At 57.5% G+C, this 15,764-nt stretch overlaps 5 protein-coding genes across 5 annotated transcripts; all 5 read left to right on the top strand.

Moving 5' to 3' along the window:
* Positions 1 to 108: 108 nt before the first annotated feature.
* ABB37_03883 (hypothetical protein) lies at positions 109 to 4,695 on the top strand (the record flags this gene model as incomplete). The annotated part of the gene is made up of 1 exon (XM_015801357.1): positions 109 to 4,695. One exon carries the CDS (start codon positions 109 to 111, stop codon positions 4,693 to 4,695), a length of 4,587 nt encoding a protein of 1,528 aa, XP_015659977.1.
* A 495-nt stretch (positions 4,696 to 5,190) lies between these two features.
* On the top strand, positions 5,191 to 9,997 carry ABB37_03884 (hypothetical protein; the record flags this gene model as incomplete). Its single annotated transcript, XM_015801358.1, has 1 exon — positions 5,191 to 9,997. The coding sequence occupies exon 1, from the start codon at positions 5,354 to 5,356 to the stop codon at positions 9,995 to 9,997; it is 4,644 nt and encodes a 1,547-aa protein (XP_015659978.1). The 5' UTR covers positions 5,191 to 5,353.
* Positions 9,998 to 10,560: 563 nt separating this feature from the next.
* Positions 10,561 to 10,968, top strand: ABB37_03885 (putative mitochondrial hypothetical protein; the record flags this gene model as incomplete). The annotated part of the gene is made up of 1 exon (XM_015801359.1): positions 10,561 to 10,968. One exon carries the CDS (start codon positions 10,561 to 10,563, stop codon positions 10,966 to 10,968), a length of 408 nt encoding a protein of 135 aa, XP_015659979.1.
* Positions 10,969 to 11,467: 499 nt separating this feature from the next.
* On the top strand, positions 11,468 to 13,481 carry ABB37_03886 (putative mitochondrial hypothetical protein; the record flags this gene model as incomplete). The annotated part of the gene is made up of 1 exon (XM_015801360.1): positions 11,468 to 13,481. The coding sequence occupies exon 1, from the start codon at positions 11,529 to 11,531 to the stop codon at positions 13,479 to 13,481; it is 1,953 nt and encodes a 650-aa protein (XP_015659980.1). The 5' UTR covers positions 11,468 to 11,528.
* Positions 13,482 to 13,948: 467 nt separating this feature from the next.
* Positions 13,949 to 15,746, top strand: ABB37_03887 (putative mitochondrial mitochondrial RNA binding complex 1 subunit (MRB10130); the record flags this gene model as incomplete). The annotated part of the gene is made up of 1 exon (XM_015801361.1): positions 13,949 to 15,746. The coding sequence occupies exon 1, from the start codon at positions 14,106 to 14,108 to the stop codon at positions 15,744 to 15,746; it is 1,641 nt and encodes a 546-aa protein (XP_015659981.1). The 5' UTR covers positions 13,949 to 14,105.
* Positions 15,747 to 15,764: the final 18 nt, after the last annotated feature.

A 15,764-nucleotide genomic window follows, 5' to 3' on the forward strand; every position in this document is an offset into this window, starting at 1 on the left:
AGAACAATTTCCATATAGATATATACATTACGCTTCCGCTTGCACGTGGGCGGATTTTGCTATCTCTTTGCTGATACCTCACGGTTTTCTTTGTCTCGCGGGCCAGCAATGTCCGTGACTGTGTCGAGTAGCACCGTGGTCTCACCGCTGTGGGCAGCAGCTGAAGCCACAAGCCTGCCCGAGACAATTCCTGTACACGAAGCGGGCATTTTTCTTTCGTTTCAGCTCACGGGAGAAAAACGTGGTGCCACCGCCGACGAGTTCACCTTTGTGGCCTTCCACCCTGTCGATGAGACCTGCTTTGTGTTTGGCACGGCCTCCGGCAAGGCGTACGGCGTGTCGTTACAAGACAACAAGGTGTTCCTGCTGGCAGACCTCGGTAGCGGGGCGCTTCGGTGCGGCATCTTCTGCCCTGGTTATCTCACGAGCCCCATCGTCGTGTTGGTGAAGACGGGTAATTGGTTGGTCTTTGTGGACTGGCAGCGTGGAACGGTGGTGCAGGAGACGGTGATGGCTGCACACACGCAACCGATTCTACGCCTCATCACAGGACCGTCGACGGAGTCGTTGTTCTGCGCCGTCAGTGCTGATGCGTTCTCGTGTTGGGAGCCTGTCGTCGCAGGGGTCGGGGTGTCGCATCTGGATGTGCAGCACCGCGGGTTCGTTGATGTGCAGGGAATTGAGACGAAGGCGCCGACTCCGAATGCGGCCGCGGCGCCCGTGAAAGGCGACCAAAGGAGCGAAACACCTTTTTACACCTGCACCGGTAGCGCAGTGCCAACGCACGGCACACTGGAACGGTTGCAGGAGCTGACGAAGGTGCCTGTCCAACGGCAGGGCAAAAACGCACAGCGCTTTGTGGGTCTGCATGTTCTCGATCCGTCGCTGCTGCTCTCCGTCGAGTCGAACAACGTCCTTTCACTGTGGAAGCGTCGCACCAACTTGAGTGGGGTTCCAGTGGTTCCTGACTCCCGGTCGGACAGCTCTCGCACAGCAGATGTAGCCAATGGCACCTCGGTGGCTCCGCTGGAGGCGAGACTGCAGCTGCGTGAAAGTGTTGCTGCTCCGTCGACGCTGCGCCTGCGGTGCTCTGCGACGTGCGGGCTCCTCCTCGCTGTTGGTGCAGACGCCGTTACCACGTCGAAGCAAGGCACCGTCGTGGAGCCCGTTGTGGCCTTTATCGACGCCCACACATTGGCGGGAAGCGGTGTGGTGCAGCTGCCGGGAAACGGCTACAACAGTGGCAAGGCTGCCGTGACCGTGGTGCAAGTGAGTGCTCTTCAATCGGACCTTGTCGCGTGTCTTCTGAGCAGTGGAGTGGTGCATGTGGTACTGCCGAGCACCTATCACCTGGTCTTTACCATTCAGCCCCCTTCCGCCTTTCCGGGAAATGATGCCTTGCTTCGCTCCTTACCTCCTTCTTCTGCCTCGTGGTCTCGCAAGTGGTGGAGTTTCACGCCCTCAGGACCGACGTTTGGTGCGAGGTACCGAAATAACGCTCTGGTGCTGCTGCACCTACCAACCGCGCGGAAGGAGGCGGCCGCGGGCAACAGAAGCCTCGCACAGAAACCGACGTCGCCAACGATGCGCAGGTCACATAGCATTTTACAGCGCCGCCAAAACAGTCCAGTGAAGATTGACAACGTCAACAACACGAGAGACAGCGCAAGACCTGCGTCGCCGGTCGTTTCCCCACAAACTGCCGTGGCCTCCTCACCCTTGACACTGGCACAGCCGTTCCTGCGTCATCGTCCCACTTCAAAGCCGTCGGCAGGGGCATCCGCGGGGACCTACAACGGCGCCGACTTTCCTTCCTCCGCTTCACAGATGGGTGGGGCCGGGGAAACGGTGGCGGAGGTGGCGGCTGCGTTGCTGGTCCTCGCCACGTGCCACCCACCTCCTGCGGTACCCCCAAAAGGTTTTCCGACAAAGTGGGTCGATGTGAATCTTGTGGATGTGGGCTTCGCCGACGCCGACGGGCTTGCAGGCGGCGGGGACGCTTCCGAGAAGACCAACGAAGCCAGTAGCGATCCTGCCGCCGGGCGCCAAATGTCGGAGCAAGATCTGTGGTCCGAGGCCAAGTTCTGTGATACGCTGCCTGCGGTCTCATGCCAGTACAACCTCGAGCAGCTGCGCGCGCACCTTATGAAGCATGGAGTGTTTCCCCACGCCTACCGTCCTCTCATCTGGCGGTTTCTTGTGGGACTGCCGACAAAGGCAAGGACGGCGTCGCAGTTTGCGGCCGTCGCGCGGCGGCCCCTGCACGTCGCGGTGGGTCCTCTCATGAAGCCGTTCCCCTTACCTCCTAACCAAACACGGCAGGCGATCGAGAAGGCGGTGTCGTGTCTGTGCTGGGCGTCGCCGGTGCTGACGCTCGCGTCTTACCTACCGGTGCTGGTCTACCCGCTAGTGGTGCTCTACCGCAACGATGTGCAGGCCGTCGTGGAGCTGGCGCTGCTATTTTTTGCGAACTGGGGAAGAGATTTCTTTGTGTGCCACCCACTCGGTCCAATGTCGGTGCTGACGACAATGGAGCGCGAACTTGATCGACTGGATGCGGACGTAAGTCGGCACTTGAAGGCAGTAGGGGCTGGAGTGGAGGTGTGGGGATGGGAGCTGATGACATCCTTTTTCACTGATGTGCTGACCGGGCCGGAGTGGCTGCAGGTGATGGACCACGCGTTCGCAGCGTCGCCGATGTGGCTTTTCGCCTTCCACGTCACACTGGTGCGCCGTCGACTGCGCGCGTCTCTCATGGCTGCTGTCAGCGCCGACGAGGTACGGCGCGTTCTGAGTCAACCAGCCGGCACGGGCGCCACGCACTCTTCCTTACTGTCCTTGAAGGAGGTGGTCGAGGAAAGCTACCGACTGCACGCTGTGTGGGCCAAGCGTAACGAAGATAGTGCTGCGGTGGAGCTGCTCCCCTCCTCCTACGCCAAACTCCAAACCTTGTCCCCGCGCTTCGAGTACCCAGAAGGTCCCGTGCACAATCCAGTTGTGCTGGCCGAGAAGATGCGTGAGTTAGCACTGGTACAGCGCAGCCAACACGAGGAGGCGGAAGCGGCAAAGCGCTACGCAGCGGTGCACAAAGAGGCCGAGGCCGCCGCGGCGAAGGAAGCGGCGTTTGTGCAGCAACAACGCGCGCGTGTCGCCGCGAAGTACGACGCCTCCGCCACTGCGTGGGAGGTGCAGGTGGCGCTGGAACGGTCACGACAGGCGCAGGAGGCGCAGGAGCGGCAGCTGCGGTGGGACGTGCTGCAGCGGCGTACCCGCAACGCCGAGCAGTTGCAGGCGCTGAGCACGGAGATGAACACGATCGAGTCGCAGCTCCGGCACGACATGGTGGACCGTCACATGGAGCAGCTGAAGTGGGGCCTCGCCACGCACATGACGGACGAGGAACTCTCCCGGCTGCAGCGAGCAGCGGAGGAGCAGGTGGAGCGGGCAATGCGGCACATGGAGGAGAATGCGGAGATCCAGGCAAGAGAAGTGGCTCGATTCCAGGCGGAGCCAGCCGTCACGGTGGACGTTGCGGATGCTGCAGACGGGGACGATACGGTGAGCAAGAGCGCGGAACAAGAGGAAGTGAAGGAGCCGAGGTTCTCTGATTTGCAGTCTGGCAAGGACAGCAGCACGCTCGCAACGAAGTCCACACTCGGGGAGCACGTAGATCCTCTGCAGCAAGACGACGAGGGCACAACATCTGACTCTGGCGCTGACGCGGAAGTCAAGGAAAGCGTCCAGCGCCATGCGGCCAAGGGCGCACCCAAAGCGCGTTCGCTTCATTGTCCTGAGCAAACACGCGTTAAATTGCTGCCAACTACTTCGGCAACTGACTCGTCATCGGTGGCGCCGAATCATGAGACCGCTCCCGTTGAGGCGCCTCGTGCCGCAGATGCTTCCATTTTGTCAGAGGAGGCGGGGACCGAGTCTGCAGGAGCCAACACGACGTCGTTGTCCGCCACCACGGAAGCCTACGTCTCTCCATCGAAGGAAACGCAGCCGACGACCCTGCGCGGTATGCATTATCCAGCCCGGCGGCCCGGGCAACCTGTTCCTCGGCACGCGTCTTACCGAACGTCCACTGGCAGCGACAACAGCAAGAACTCCGATCCGACCTTGGAGAGCTTCGTGGAGCTGCGCAACCGTGTCTTGCGGCGACTGCAGCCATCAATCGACGTGAACGCCATTCGCAGTGAAACGGACGCCTCCAAGAGGCGCCACCAAACATCTCCCGAACAACGAGGCGACCGACGAAGCTCGACGAGAACCCACGACACTCCCACGTTCTCCTCCGTATCCTACTACACCACAAGCACGTACGAGAGTCGGACCAGCACCAGCACGACGGAGACCACCACCCACCCCGCATCTTCGAAAACAGCATCGTCATCTGGGCGTCGCCTGTTTGATGACGCACCTCGCCGTGACTATGCAGCGCACACGAAAGGCGATGACTGTCACGTGTCGCACAGTGGACGGCAGCGCAGTGCACCAAAGGCCCCGCGACACCCCACGGCATACGCGGCTACTACGTCCACTGCAACAGCTTCCGCTTCACGCAGCACCAGTGGTGAGAACACATCTCCCTCCTTGTTTTATTCTGATTACAGCGAGGGGCGCTCAAAAGAGACAGCGTCCACCGCTGCGTCGTTTCCTCGCTCCTCGACGTTGTATTCCGATTCCACTTCGTGAATCAGAGGAGCCGCATGCTGGTCATCGGAATGCGGCTGAGTGTGCACATGATTCGCCGTTTCCCTTTTTTTTCTTTGCTGATCAGCAACTTCAGATTGCTAGAATTAGACTTGAACGGCCGGGCAGCCTCGTTGAGCGTCATAGAACTACAGGTTTCTTCTTTCTTGTTCGGATAGATCGCGTTTCACTTCAAAATCTAACTTCATGCGTTCAATAGGAGAATCGGTAGCGCATTCTGTAGTGTTGTAAAGTGTATCTGAGGCGGTTCGCGAACCTGAGTGAACCGCACGCGCATGCCGTTTTTTTCGCATGCGGTGCGTCGCGTCAATCAACGACAAACGAGCAAAAAAAACTAAAGTGATGGCTGCTGTGCAGAAGCACTGGCTTCCACTCGCATCAAATCCTATCTTTGATGTATTTCCCGCAGATTATCGTAAACATGCCTCTCGCTATATCACCTTCTTTCCTTTTGTCTTCTTTGATGCTTTCACGTACAGCCGAATGGGAAGACTCACCTATACGCATAGACCTGCATAGAAAGCACGCTAACTCTTTTTTTTTCTTTCTTGGCGTTTCATCTCGGGAAAAGGTAGAGCCAGTTTTGAGTCCTCGCAGACGTTAAACTATTTTGTTTTCCACTTCGATCAAAGCGGTATCAATGTCGTCATCCTCGAGCGTTCCTGTCGATTTCATAGACCCGTATGTGCTGGAATTTGCGCTTAATTTCAAATGGCTGCTTCGCTACGCTACCCAGCACCTTGACCCCATGGTGGAGGTGCAATACCCCACTTTTGTTGCGGACGTAGTGAACATGGAACGCGTGCTTGCTCAACTCACGTTTGAAAGGAGCTGCGCGCTCAACAACATGCCGTTTGGCGCACTGCGGTTGTCGCGAGACATGGTGCTCTATTTACTCGTGTGCGACCACCTCCTTGGTGGGTGTCCGCCAACGATGCATCCTTTTCTTCAGCAGGCGTACAGCAGTTCTCGCGATAACGCGCAAACGCAAGGCGGAGGTCCGTCGTCTTCGCACGCGCTGCAGCGTGAAGCGGTCATCCGGTCTCGGCGGCCGGCCACACACGCGGACTTCAACGAGAGCTTTCCCAGCGCAAGTGATGACGACGCAGAAGGCGCAGAAGGTCGAGGTGGGGTGGTGACCGCGGCAGTTGCAGAGCCAGCAACACGCGCGTTGGACGGCAGGCAGCTCGGCACTCTTGACAGTGCGGTCGCACAGATGAGCACTTCTGAGACGACGGGTGCGGAGGGGACGGCGGCACAAGCCGCTCTACTTTTGCTGCGGTGGCTCTTTGTGGAAGGCGTTTTGTCCGAAGACGAACTTGCGGCAACGCTCAACCTTGACCGCGTCGGCGACAGCGCATCTGATGTACGCTCTGGTAATAGTAATCAAAGTGAAGACTCTCGAGCCTTTCAACGGCACCAGCGACTGGCAGCTCGACTGGCGGAACTCATACCGTTCTACCTCGGTGCACACGTTCTTATCTCCCGCTCCATCCTCTTGCAGTACAGCGCAACGCTGTTGACGGCAGACGGCGTAATGCAACACGTCCGGCGCTTAGAAGCCCCCCTCGAAACGAAATCCAAGTACGCGCGGTATTCGGTGGTGTACCCCCCTAGCAGTGTCGAGGGTGCGTTGTTGGAGTGGTTTCAAGCAGTCATGGACTCCGCGCAACAGCAAATCCGTGACAACGCAGTTTCCTCGGCACGGTTAACGAGCTGCATTCCGCTGCAGAGCTTTATTGAGCACGGTCCCTTCTGCCAGGACGTGCTCGATCCATCCGAACGTGACTTCTTCCGCCTCGTGCAGTGCGGGGAGTGTGTGTGCATTGCACTATGGTTCTACTGCCCCGAGGCGCTGCCGCTGACGGAGCTGTCGCATGCTCTACGGGACGCGGAGGCTTTTGTATCGTCACCCCCGCCCGAGGCAGCGCACTTCTCGCGTGGCGAGGCGGCTGATCTTGTTCAGCGTCATCGGTCACTGTGCCACTGGACCGCGATCATCGCTGCGTCACGGTACTTGGGTGTCGTGCCGTTGCTGTCGCCCGAAGAGGTCGTCTCCTTTGGCCGCACCGCGCTGCCGCTGCACCTCTTCGTGCTTATTCAGCAGCTTTTCGCCGTTCTCGCGACGAACGCGGAAGAGGACGTGCGTGTGAGCGCGGATACGGCGTGGTGGAGGCAAATGGGCACCTCCGACGCGTACACGAAGGTCATGGCGGCGAAGGAGATGACACGGCAACGGAATCCAAACTACGATGAGGACACGCACACGGGAGCGACGAGTTCTACACTTCCCGGCGCGCAGCATGTGCTGAGGCAGTCCATGCGCGACAGCTTTCCTCCGGAGGCGTTTTCTCATTTGCGCGAAAGTGGCCAGGAAGGAGAAGAGGAAAAAGTCGAGGAAGAGGTGGTCGTTGGATCTCCCAACGCTGCGACGAGCGCCGCACTGGAGCATGTACCAGAAGACCCAGACATCATGGAGGCGGTCAATCGTCAGCCGACACACGACGAAACAGTATCAGCCAGGCTTGGCAGAGCGCAAACTCTGGCTCTCCCCCCAACCACGGCAGCAGTACCCAACGTTCTATCCCTCATCCGCAATTCCACTCCACTCCCCAAAGAGCGTGTGAGTGTCGAGGACTTTACGGCGACTCTGGCCGCAGAGGCCGTTCCAGGGGAGCGCAACATGGGCCGCAACAGCAATACCAATACCAACAGCTGTGGCAGCTCCTCCTCCGCCGCTTCGACTCATTTCACGGTGGAATTTGCCCACACGCAGCGGGGTGACACAGAGGGTTCAGATGCCCGCATGGGTACCATGGAGGCTGCGGCATCGGTGCTACGTCCAATGGTACGGCGGCGTGCGAAGGAAAGTCCTGTGACGACTGGGGAGATGCGCTCTTACTCGGGCACGACGTTCACGTCCATTGACACGGAGCATCCTGTGGCGACTGAGACGTACGAGAAGGCGAGTGACGTGTTGTCTGGATCCGTGAGGAAGGTGGAGTTTGCGGTGCATGTTGTGGACACCTATGTTCGCACCCCAGACGACGTACCACTCACAGTGGACGAGGTGGCGAGATCGACAGAAATCCTAGGAGATGACATAGAGGATGGGCCGTTGAAGAAACCACCCTGGAATGCAGATGAGATTCCTTCAGTGAGTGCCGCCGGTCCGCAAGGTGTGCCGTATGAAGCCGCTTCTGTATTGTCCAGCGAGCATCGCTCCCCTCGTACGGGACATGCCGTGGAAAGCCTCGCAACAAAGAAGACTGCATCAGTCGCACCAGTGCCCGACGACGTCGATACAAATTTGATGAGTCGAGTTGAACCACGTCCCTTGCTGGAAGACAAACAGCTTTTATCACCACCGCTCTCTGGCCCTCGTGAAGACAGCGACAAGACGCGATCACCTTTCGTAAACGACCCACAGACCGTTGCAGCGTTCAACGTCGATTCACAATCCAACGCCTCTTCACTGACGTACAGCGCGGACTTCGTGGTGGAGTCCGGCCCTCCGGACGCGTCAGAATCGCCAATGAACGAGGTTGTCGTGGCTGTGGACACGAGCGCGTCGTTCAGCGCACTAGCGTCGCGAAACCAAGTGACAGACGATGATATTATGGTCTCCGCGTCGCCGCTGGTACCGCTGGGTGACGAAGCGCACGACGGCGAAGTCCAAACAGCTTCCTCACCTCTAAATGGAAGCATCCAGGAAACGAGAAATAAGGTTAGTGTACCTTTTCCCGACTCCGCAGTGGTGATCAAGAAGTTCACGGCAATGGCAGACGATGCGGACACAGCGGAGAGTAGTATTAGCGACAACAACAGGAGCAGCAACAACGATGACACAGCACCTTCACCGGCAAGTGTGAAAGCGATCGAGAAAGACGGCAGTCCCTCCAGACCATCAAGGCTCTTATCAACACCTTCTTTGTCTTCTGTTGAGTCGGACGCGGCTGACTCGCCTGAATCTTCTGCCCACAGCGAAGCAACAACGCGTGGAAACGACGATGTTCCTAATGTGTCACCGCTCGCGCTTCTCGCCGCACCGACGCACCCGGTCGCCGCGACCGCGACACCAGCAGGGCACTCCCACAGCGTCACCCACGACAGCGAGGCGCGCTCGACCCCGACAGGGACCGCTGCGCCGGTTTCGGCGCACTCGCGCAGTGTCACAGACATCGCCGTAGAATACGATAGTACATTTTCCGCCCTACGCGATAAAGCCACGTCTGGGATAAGGGAGTCCTTTCCGACGCCGACGGAACGAGAAGAAGCAAATCGCCTGCGATCTCGTTTGGTGGAAACGACAAGTGATACTTCCGCAGATGTGCCGGTGGTGTCGCAGCAGACGCCCGTGCCTGGGCACGTCCCCGAAGCCTCCGTCCAAGACTCTGTGTGTCAGCCCGGTGCGCTCTCTCCCTCTCCGATTCAACCAGAGAGGGAGCTGCAGCTTTTGCGCTCCGAACTGCTGCCTGCTGATCCTCTTCTGCGTGAAACCGCACTCTCCCATCATACACTTAGTGACGACGACAAGAGCAACGTGGAGGGTCTCTCGCCGCTAACACCGGCGCTGACACAGAGTGTCTCAGAGGTGTACGGCAGCGATTACGCGTCGCTGCTGGAGGGTGTGGCGAGTTCGTACGGGAGCCTACCGCAGGGGCACCGACCACGGCACTGGGCCGAGGAGAGCTGGTTTTCTAGTGTGTCGCACCCCAATCGGCAGTCAATCCAGAGCGCCGCTGGATCGATGCTGAGTGACGGATCGCCCTATACCTCCACCCGCGTGCGTGAGCTTCTCCACCGCCTTGGCAGCACGGCCGTTGCGAATCTTGACGACAAGGACAATGTGGAGCTGCGTGGAGCACTGGCGAGGCAGCAGGAGCTGGTACAGCAGCTGACCGCCGCGTTGCAGGAGCGGGCTCGCAGTCGTGAGGATGCCCGCGGATTTGCACCGCCACTTCGACCCCGTGACCGCAGGCGCCAAGTCCATCTTCGCTCCCCTTCTGAGGATCTCCGTCGCGGTTCCTCCTCTGTTGAGCGGCAACGCAGTGGAAGCCGGTCACTCCTGACGGATGTGCAGAGGCGTCATGGCGGGTCCGCGGCGGAGAACTTGAGGCAGCGGAGTTTGTCTGGCATGACAGTGGAGTCGCAGGCGACGCCCACGCGCTCTCTCCAAACCGACGTCGGTGCACAACTGGCAGAGACAGACGTCTCCTCCTTGTTGGCCGACGTCCTCATTCCTGCGAAGTCGGTGAGTCCTACGCGAGCCACGCGACAGTGACAATGCTGTTTCTTTTCTTCTTCTTTGTTACTTCCTGCCGTGGACACGCGATTACGACATCGTTTTGCAGTTGAAGGCAAAAGAAAGATTTGAGGAAGCCGTGTTGACTACGGCGACCGCACAAATTTCGCCGGTTGTGATTTCCTTTCTTTTTTGCTACACTAGGTGGAATTTTTACTAATTCCTCAATGCATTGTTTTTCATGATGGTGTGGCGTAGGGAAGGCGCATCTCTTTTGGTAGTACTCTGAAAGAAAACCAAAAATACAGGCCGTGTTCGAATATGAGCCAGCAGCTGCAGCGCCCCCTCAACTGTTGCGTAACTAAATTCCAAGCGCAAACGGCCGCTTAGGGTGCGCGAAGGCATTTTTGTTTTTTGAGGGAAATCAAAACAAGACCGTTATTCACATATGCGACTTTACTTCGATTTTTCTGTCCACCGTACGTATCTTTGCTTTCAACTTCATTCAGCTGTTGTAGTCCGCAATCAACAAAAGCCTAAACATAGGTCACAGAATCACAACAGATTATTTGTATCTCTTTTTAAAAAAGAAGAAAAAAGTCATGTCGGAACAAAACCAACGAGCGCAGATTGCCATCAATGGCTTCATCGCATCGATCCTGATTGTGGTGTGCTCCGTCACCTATGTGTTGTGGGCGGTGCTGCCAGATGAGGTGCTGCACGCGATGCACCTCACCTACTACCCAGACCGCTACTGGGCTGTCGCGATGCCCGCCATTTTGGTGATGTTCTTGTTCTATTACTTCACGACGTCGTGGCTGCTTGTTCTGATCACCACCCACCCCCTCACAGATGGCCGCTGCGTTACGGATGTGGACAACAAACCGGATTACGAGCTAGACGTGGGCGCCTTGGCGGACCCGAGCAACAGCGTTCCGCCGTGGGTGGACATCCCTGTCTCTGTGGCGAGCCACCTTCTTTTCGAGCCGTGGAAGGAGATGGTGCGATGAGCGTTGAAGCCGAAAAACTCTCTTTTTCTGCTTCTGGGATTGTTGTCGCTGCTTGTATACAACTTTGTTTGTGCTTGTTTGTTTGCGATGTGCCTGAATGTCGGTCGGCTGCGACCGCTGAGTCATGTTTGTTTGGACCGGTTCTTGCCGCCATTCTCTCCGCGTCGTTGCATCCATGTTGTCTTCTCTGCATTTCAAAAAACCTAACCGGCGAACCGTAGCACCTTTGCAGTGTGAGCAGCCGGCACTAAAACAAGCGTCGATGAGACGAGTGCTGTTCGATAGCTGCAGTAGGCAGTCGGGGACGCTCGGCTTCGTATGCGTGTGCATGCGTGAGAGATTGTCGCTGCCGTGACTGTTGTTTAGCTCCACTCCCGCAACCCGTTTACAAATCTTCATGCAAAATGACTCGTCGATCTCTTCTCCTCTATCTTACTCTCCGGTGGGAAAAACTACCCTTTTCAACTCCTGAACGGCACCTGAGTTTTTTGTGTCTCACAGGACCGACCGTACCACTTTTCCCCACCACCAAAGGAACAAGAGAACTGGTAGTGGTAGTCATGTACGCGTCTCGTGTTTGCTGTCTCTATCGACAGACGAGTGTTTGCGGGCAGCAGGCGTCGCTCAGCCACACAAGCCTTGTGCGGCTGATGAAGCACACGGCAAAGCACGCGAACCGAATACAGCTGCCCGAACTGTACAAGCTGGGTATTCTTCTCAAAGATCCTAACGACATTCTCGGCCTCCATCGGGACGGTGAACTGATGGGCGCTTTGCTGAAGCGCTATCACGACGTACGAGCAGGTGCCACGCCGTTTCAAGTGTCGTTGCTGGACGCTGTGCTAACGTCTAGCACTCTCCCCTCTTCGTCATGCTCTGTTTCTGAACTCGCTGGTGGCACAACAGATATGAGCAGGGACGGCAATGCGGCCACCGCTGCTTCATCAACGCTGTCTTCGCCGGTTACTGCGCAGGATTATTACAGGGCGATAATGGATCTGGAACGAGAGGTGGAAGAAGAACACGGTCGTGCTAACGCACGGGAAGCACGTCAGACGGCAAAAAAGGAACGCTTGAATCAAAATCGATACAGCAGCAGTTCGCATTCGAACGATAGAAGAGGGAGGCGGGAAGGACGACCAAAGACTAAAGGAGGCGGCGGAGAAAACTCTTCGACGCGAAGCGGCTTCACGAAGCAAGAAGTCCCCTCTTCTAACTCGTCCAACGTGCCAAGCCTTGGCGAAACACTCGGTAGCACGCGTGCGGAAAACTTGGAAAGGTATCTCAGCGCACTAGAACCCGTGCTACGCCAGCTTTCTCCCACGGAGACCACCCGACTCATTAGGGTTCTGGCGAAGCTGAACTACACCAACTACGAGCACACCGTTCTCCTCACTCGTCGTGGGTGCGAGGTGGCGAACCACCTCCAGCGACACGACCTCTGCACTCTCTATTATAACCTGCACAGGCTATACACCCGGGACTCACTTGTTGCAGTTGTGAACCGCATCTTAGAACACGTGCAGGAGCTCACCGCGGAGGAGGTGTATTTGCTCTGCCAGTCGGTGGAGCGGCAAGAGAGCACGTCCACCGCCTCGCAACGTCTGCTCACGCCGTTGGTTGCACAAGCGGTGAAGAAGCTACCGGATGCCGTCTCCTCCGCCTACCACCGCACTCTTTTGGTATCCATGGCGCGGTACCATGTGCAGCAGCCGGCTACAACACAACTCATCCTGCGTGACTGGGTGGCGCGGTGGAAGACGTCGTCGTCTGAGAAAGATGTGCTGGTGCTCTTGGAGGCTTCCACGTCTCTGGCTGCGCCCGGCACCGAGCCGGAAGGCTTGAAGGAGCTGATTGATCGTCTCACGTTCCTTGCCCCGACGATGGATCTGTGGCACGTCGATCACGTGATGGATCTCTTGTCCGCTGTGCCGATGCACCTGAGCACCGACTGCATGCGCATCTTACTCACACGACTCGAGAACGAGTCTGGGAAGCTGTCCGTGGGGCAGCTGAAGTTTGTTCTCCACCTCCTATCTACCTACCCGCCAGCTAAAGGTCAGGTCGCGGTGGTGTCTCTCGCGTACGCGTGTGCCGTGCGTGCGACGGCCATGGACGCGGAGACGCTGGGGAGTGTTCTCACCTCGCTCGCCACGCTGCAGCTCTTCACCGACGACTTCTTCACCATTGCGCACGTCTTACAGACCCAAAAAGGCGGCATGCGCAGCTTTGCGCAGGTGCAGGCGCTGTTCGACTGCTGCACGGCGGAGATGGCGGCGCTGCCGCAAGGCTTGGGCATGCTCACGAGCGTGATCTGCACCGTTGCACCGGCCTTGAACGATGAGGAACTGTCTCACTGCCGCAAGGCGCTTGTGAAACTGGGCGTCACGGACCGCGAAGTGCTGCAGAAGATATTTGCCAACGCGAAGCGCGCTCAACGGGCTCCGGCGAACTCCTCCTCATCGCGCAAGCGTCGCGGTGGCTACCACGACCCCATGGCTGATCTGCTGTAAACTTCCCTCTCTCTCTCTCTGTGTGTGTGTGTGGACGGGTGGTGGAGGAGAAAAGAAAAGGTAGGTTTTAACTCAGAGGAAAAAGTTTCGTGCGACCCGAATTTGTTCTATCCACGTTGCCCAGTGCTTTTGTCACATCTTTTTAGTTATAACGAAATGCTCTCTTGTTGTCCTTCATGCAGTCACGTCGATGTAACAGAGCTGCGTGGATCACTTTTGTGTTTTCCACGTCGTTGTTTATCTACCCGATGGCAAGCCAGCAGAAGGAAAATTTATCTCAGTGCTGTGGGATAAGCAGCTGCGAATAACTCTCTTTTTAAAACCTGCTGCTCTGACAACACGAGAGGGAAAAGTGACTTCGAAGCATTCTGGGCTGGTGTTGTTGCTGAGGCTCTTCTACATTCGTACCATCTTCTCCTCTACTTCTCTGTCGTCTGGAACTCATGCGCTTTGGCTGCTGTCGATCTAGTGCGTTGATCACCACATATTGTTTGTTATTGCTCTTCGCCATTCTCCTTGAATTGTGGTTTGAGGCGCCTTCACATCTGCGTTCCTATCCACAGTTGTGTACCCTTTTTGTTATTGTTCTAGTACTCCCTTGTTTGCACATAGAAAAGGCGCAAGATGAACCGTGCAAGCGGTGCCATGGTGGCGGCGAACCTGTTCCAGTCCGCCGTCTCTACTGGATCGCAGCGGGCGTCCTTGCAGTACATCTTTCACCGCATCCGCCTCAACCTCGTCCCGTTTAATGCGCAGGACGTCTATCAAATCTGTCTCGTTGCCTACAACAGCGACACCATCGACCTCATGGCAGACGCCGAGGTAATGCGGGGCGTCGCCGACTCCTTCAACCGCGCCGATCAAAGTGTGCTGACGCCGTTTCAGGCGAGCCTGGTCGTGGACACGCTGCGCAAGGCAGGAATCAACGCATCTTCAAAGGAAGTGATGGTGCCAGAGGAAGACGCCGTGTCGCCTGAGACGTTGCTGGATGTGCTGCGCGCCATGAATGTCCACGGTGGCACCCGGGATGAGAAGAAAATAGCGGCCGTGCTGGAGAAAGTGCCGCGGCTGCTCGACGAGTTCAGTCCATCGCAGCTGGCGTTGGCCCTGTCGGAGTTAGGAAAGCTGCGCTGCTCCGATGCGGACGCGATGCACAAAATTGCGAAGCGCCTCTTCAACTTCGCAGATGATGTGGGACCGTTAGAGGCCTCGCTCGTGGCGAAGTCGCTGGCCATGACGCGCGGCACGCCCTACACGACCCTGCGTAGAGCCTTCAGCCTTGCAGAGCAGCGCATCTCCGATTTTCAACCCGAGGATTACACGAACACGCTGGTTGCGTTGCAAAACGCTGGCAGACAGTACACGCGTACCTTTACGAAGCTTGTTGAGGCGGGTCTAGAGCACGTAGAGAACATGGACGCGACGACGCTGACGGCGTTCTTGGTCACTTTTACGCAGCTGGAGTACACCAATCGCGAGCACGTGGAGATTTTCGCCGACGCGTTCGTTGACGTTGCGAACGACCTGGATGAGAAGACGCTCGTGCAAGCTTTTGTAGCCCTGCAGCGGCTGAACCTACTGCACGAGGATGTGTTTAGCAGCCTTGTTTCGTGTTTACTACGGTACGCCGCGCTGCTCGATCCGCGCCACCTCGCACCGGTGATGGATGTGTGCAGCAGCGCGGCGCACAACTCCGACGTTCTCATGAAAATCTTACTCGACCGAGCCTTCGAGTGCACGCGCTACCTCCACCCTGCAGCGCTGGCGGAGATTCTGGACATCGTCGCTCACTACCCGCCTGCTCACACTCACCCTCTCGTCGACGTTTTCGGCCGCCAGGCACAGCTGCGGCTGGAGATTTTCTCTTCGCTGGATCTAGCGCGCGCAACACGTGGGCTAGCCCACTTGGGGTACAGAAACCCGGAGTACTACACACAGGCCGCTCAAAAAGGGTTCATGTACGGATTTAAAGACTGGTCTTTTTTGGAGCCCATTCTCATGGGCATGAGCTATTCCGAAGAGGTCCCAATCCGCACCATCAAGGTTCTTGCCTCCTTCACCGCGCCCATGGCGAAGTCCATGTCGCTGCAGGAGGTGGAGCGGGCAAATCGCTATTTTCTACAGATGAAGTGTGAGGAGGACTTCGTCTACCGCGCCCTGGCGAACCGGGTGATGCACTTTGTGAAGGAGATTACGCCGGATATGCCGCAGGAGCTGCAGCAGCTCGTGCAACGCGGTGCCGTGAACAGAATGTCAGAAGTCTAACCGAGCTGGCTTTGTTTT

The sequence above is a fragment of the Leptomonas pyrrhocoris genome (assembly GCF_001293395.1).
Source record: "Leptomonas pyrrhocoris isolate H10 chromosome Unknown, whole genome shotgun sequence".
NCBI classification, from domain to species: domain Eukaryota; phylum Euglenozoa; class Kinetoplastea; order Trypanosomatida; family Trypanosomatidae; genus Leptomonas; species Leptomonas pyrrhocoris.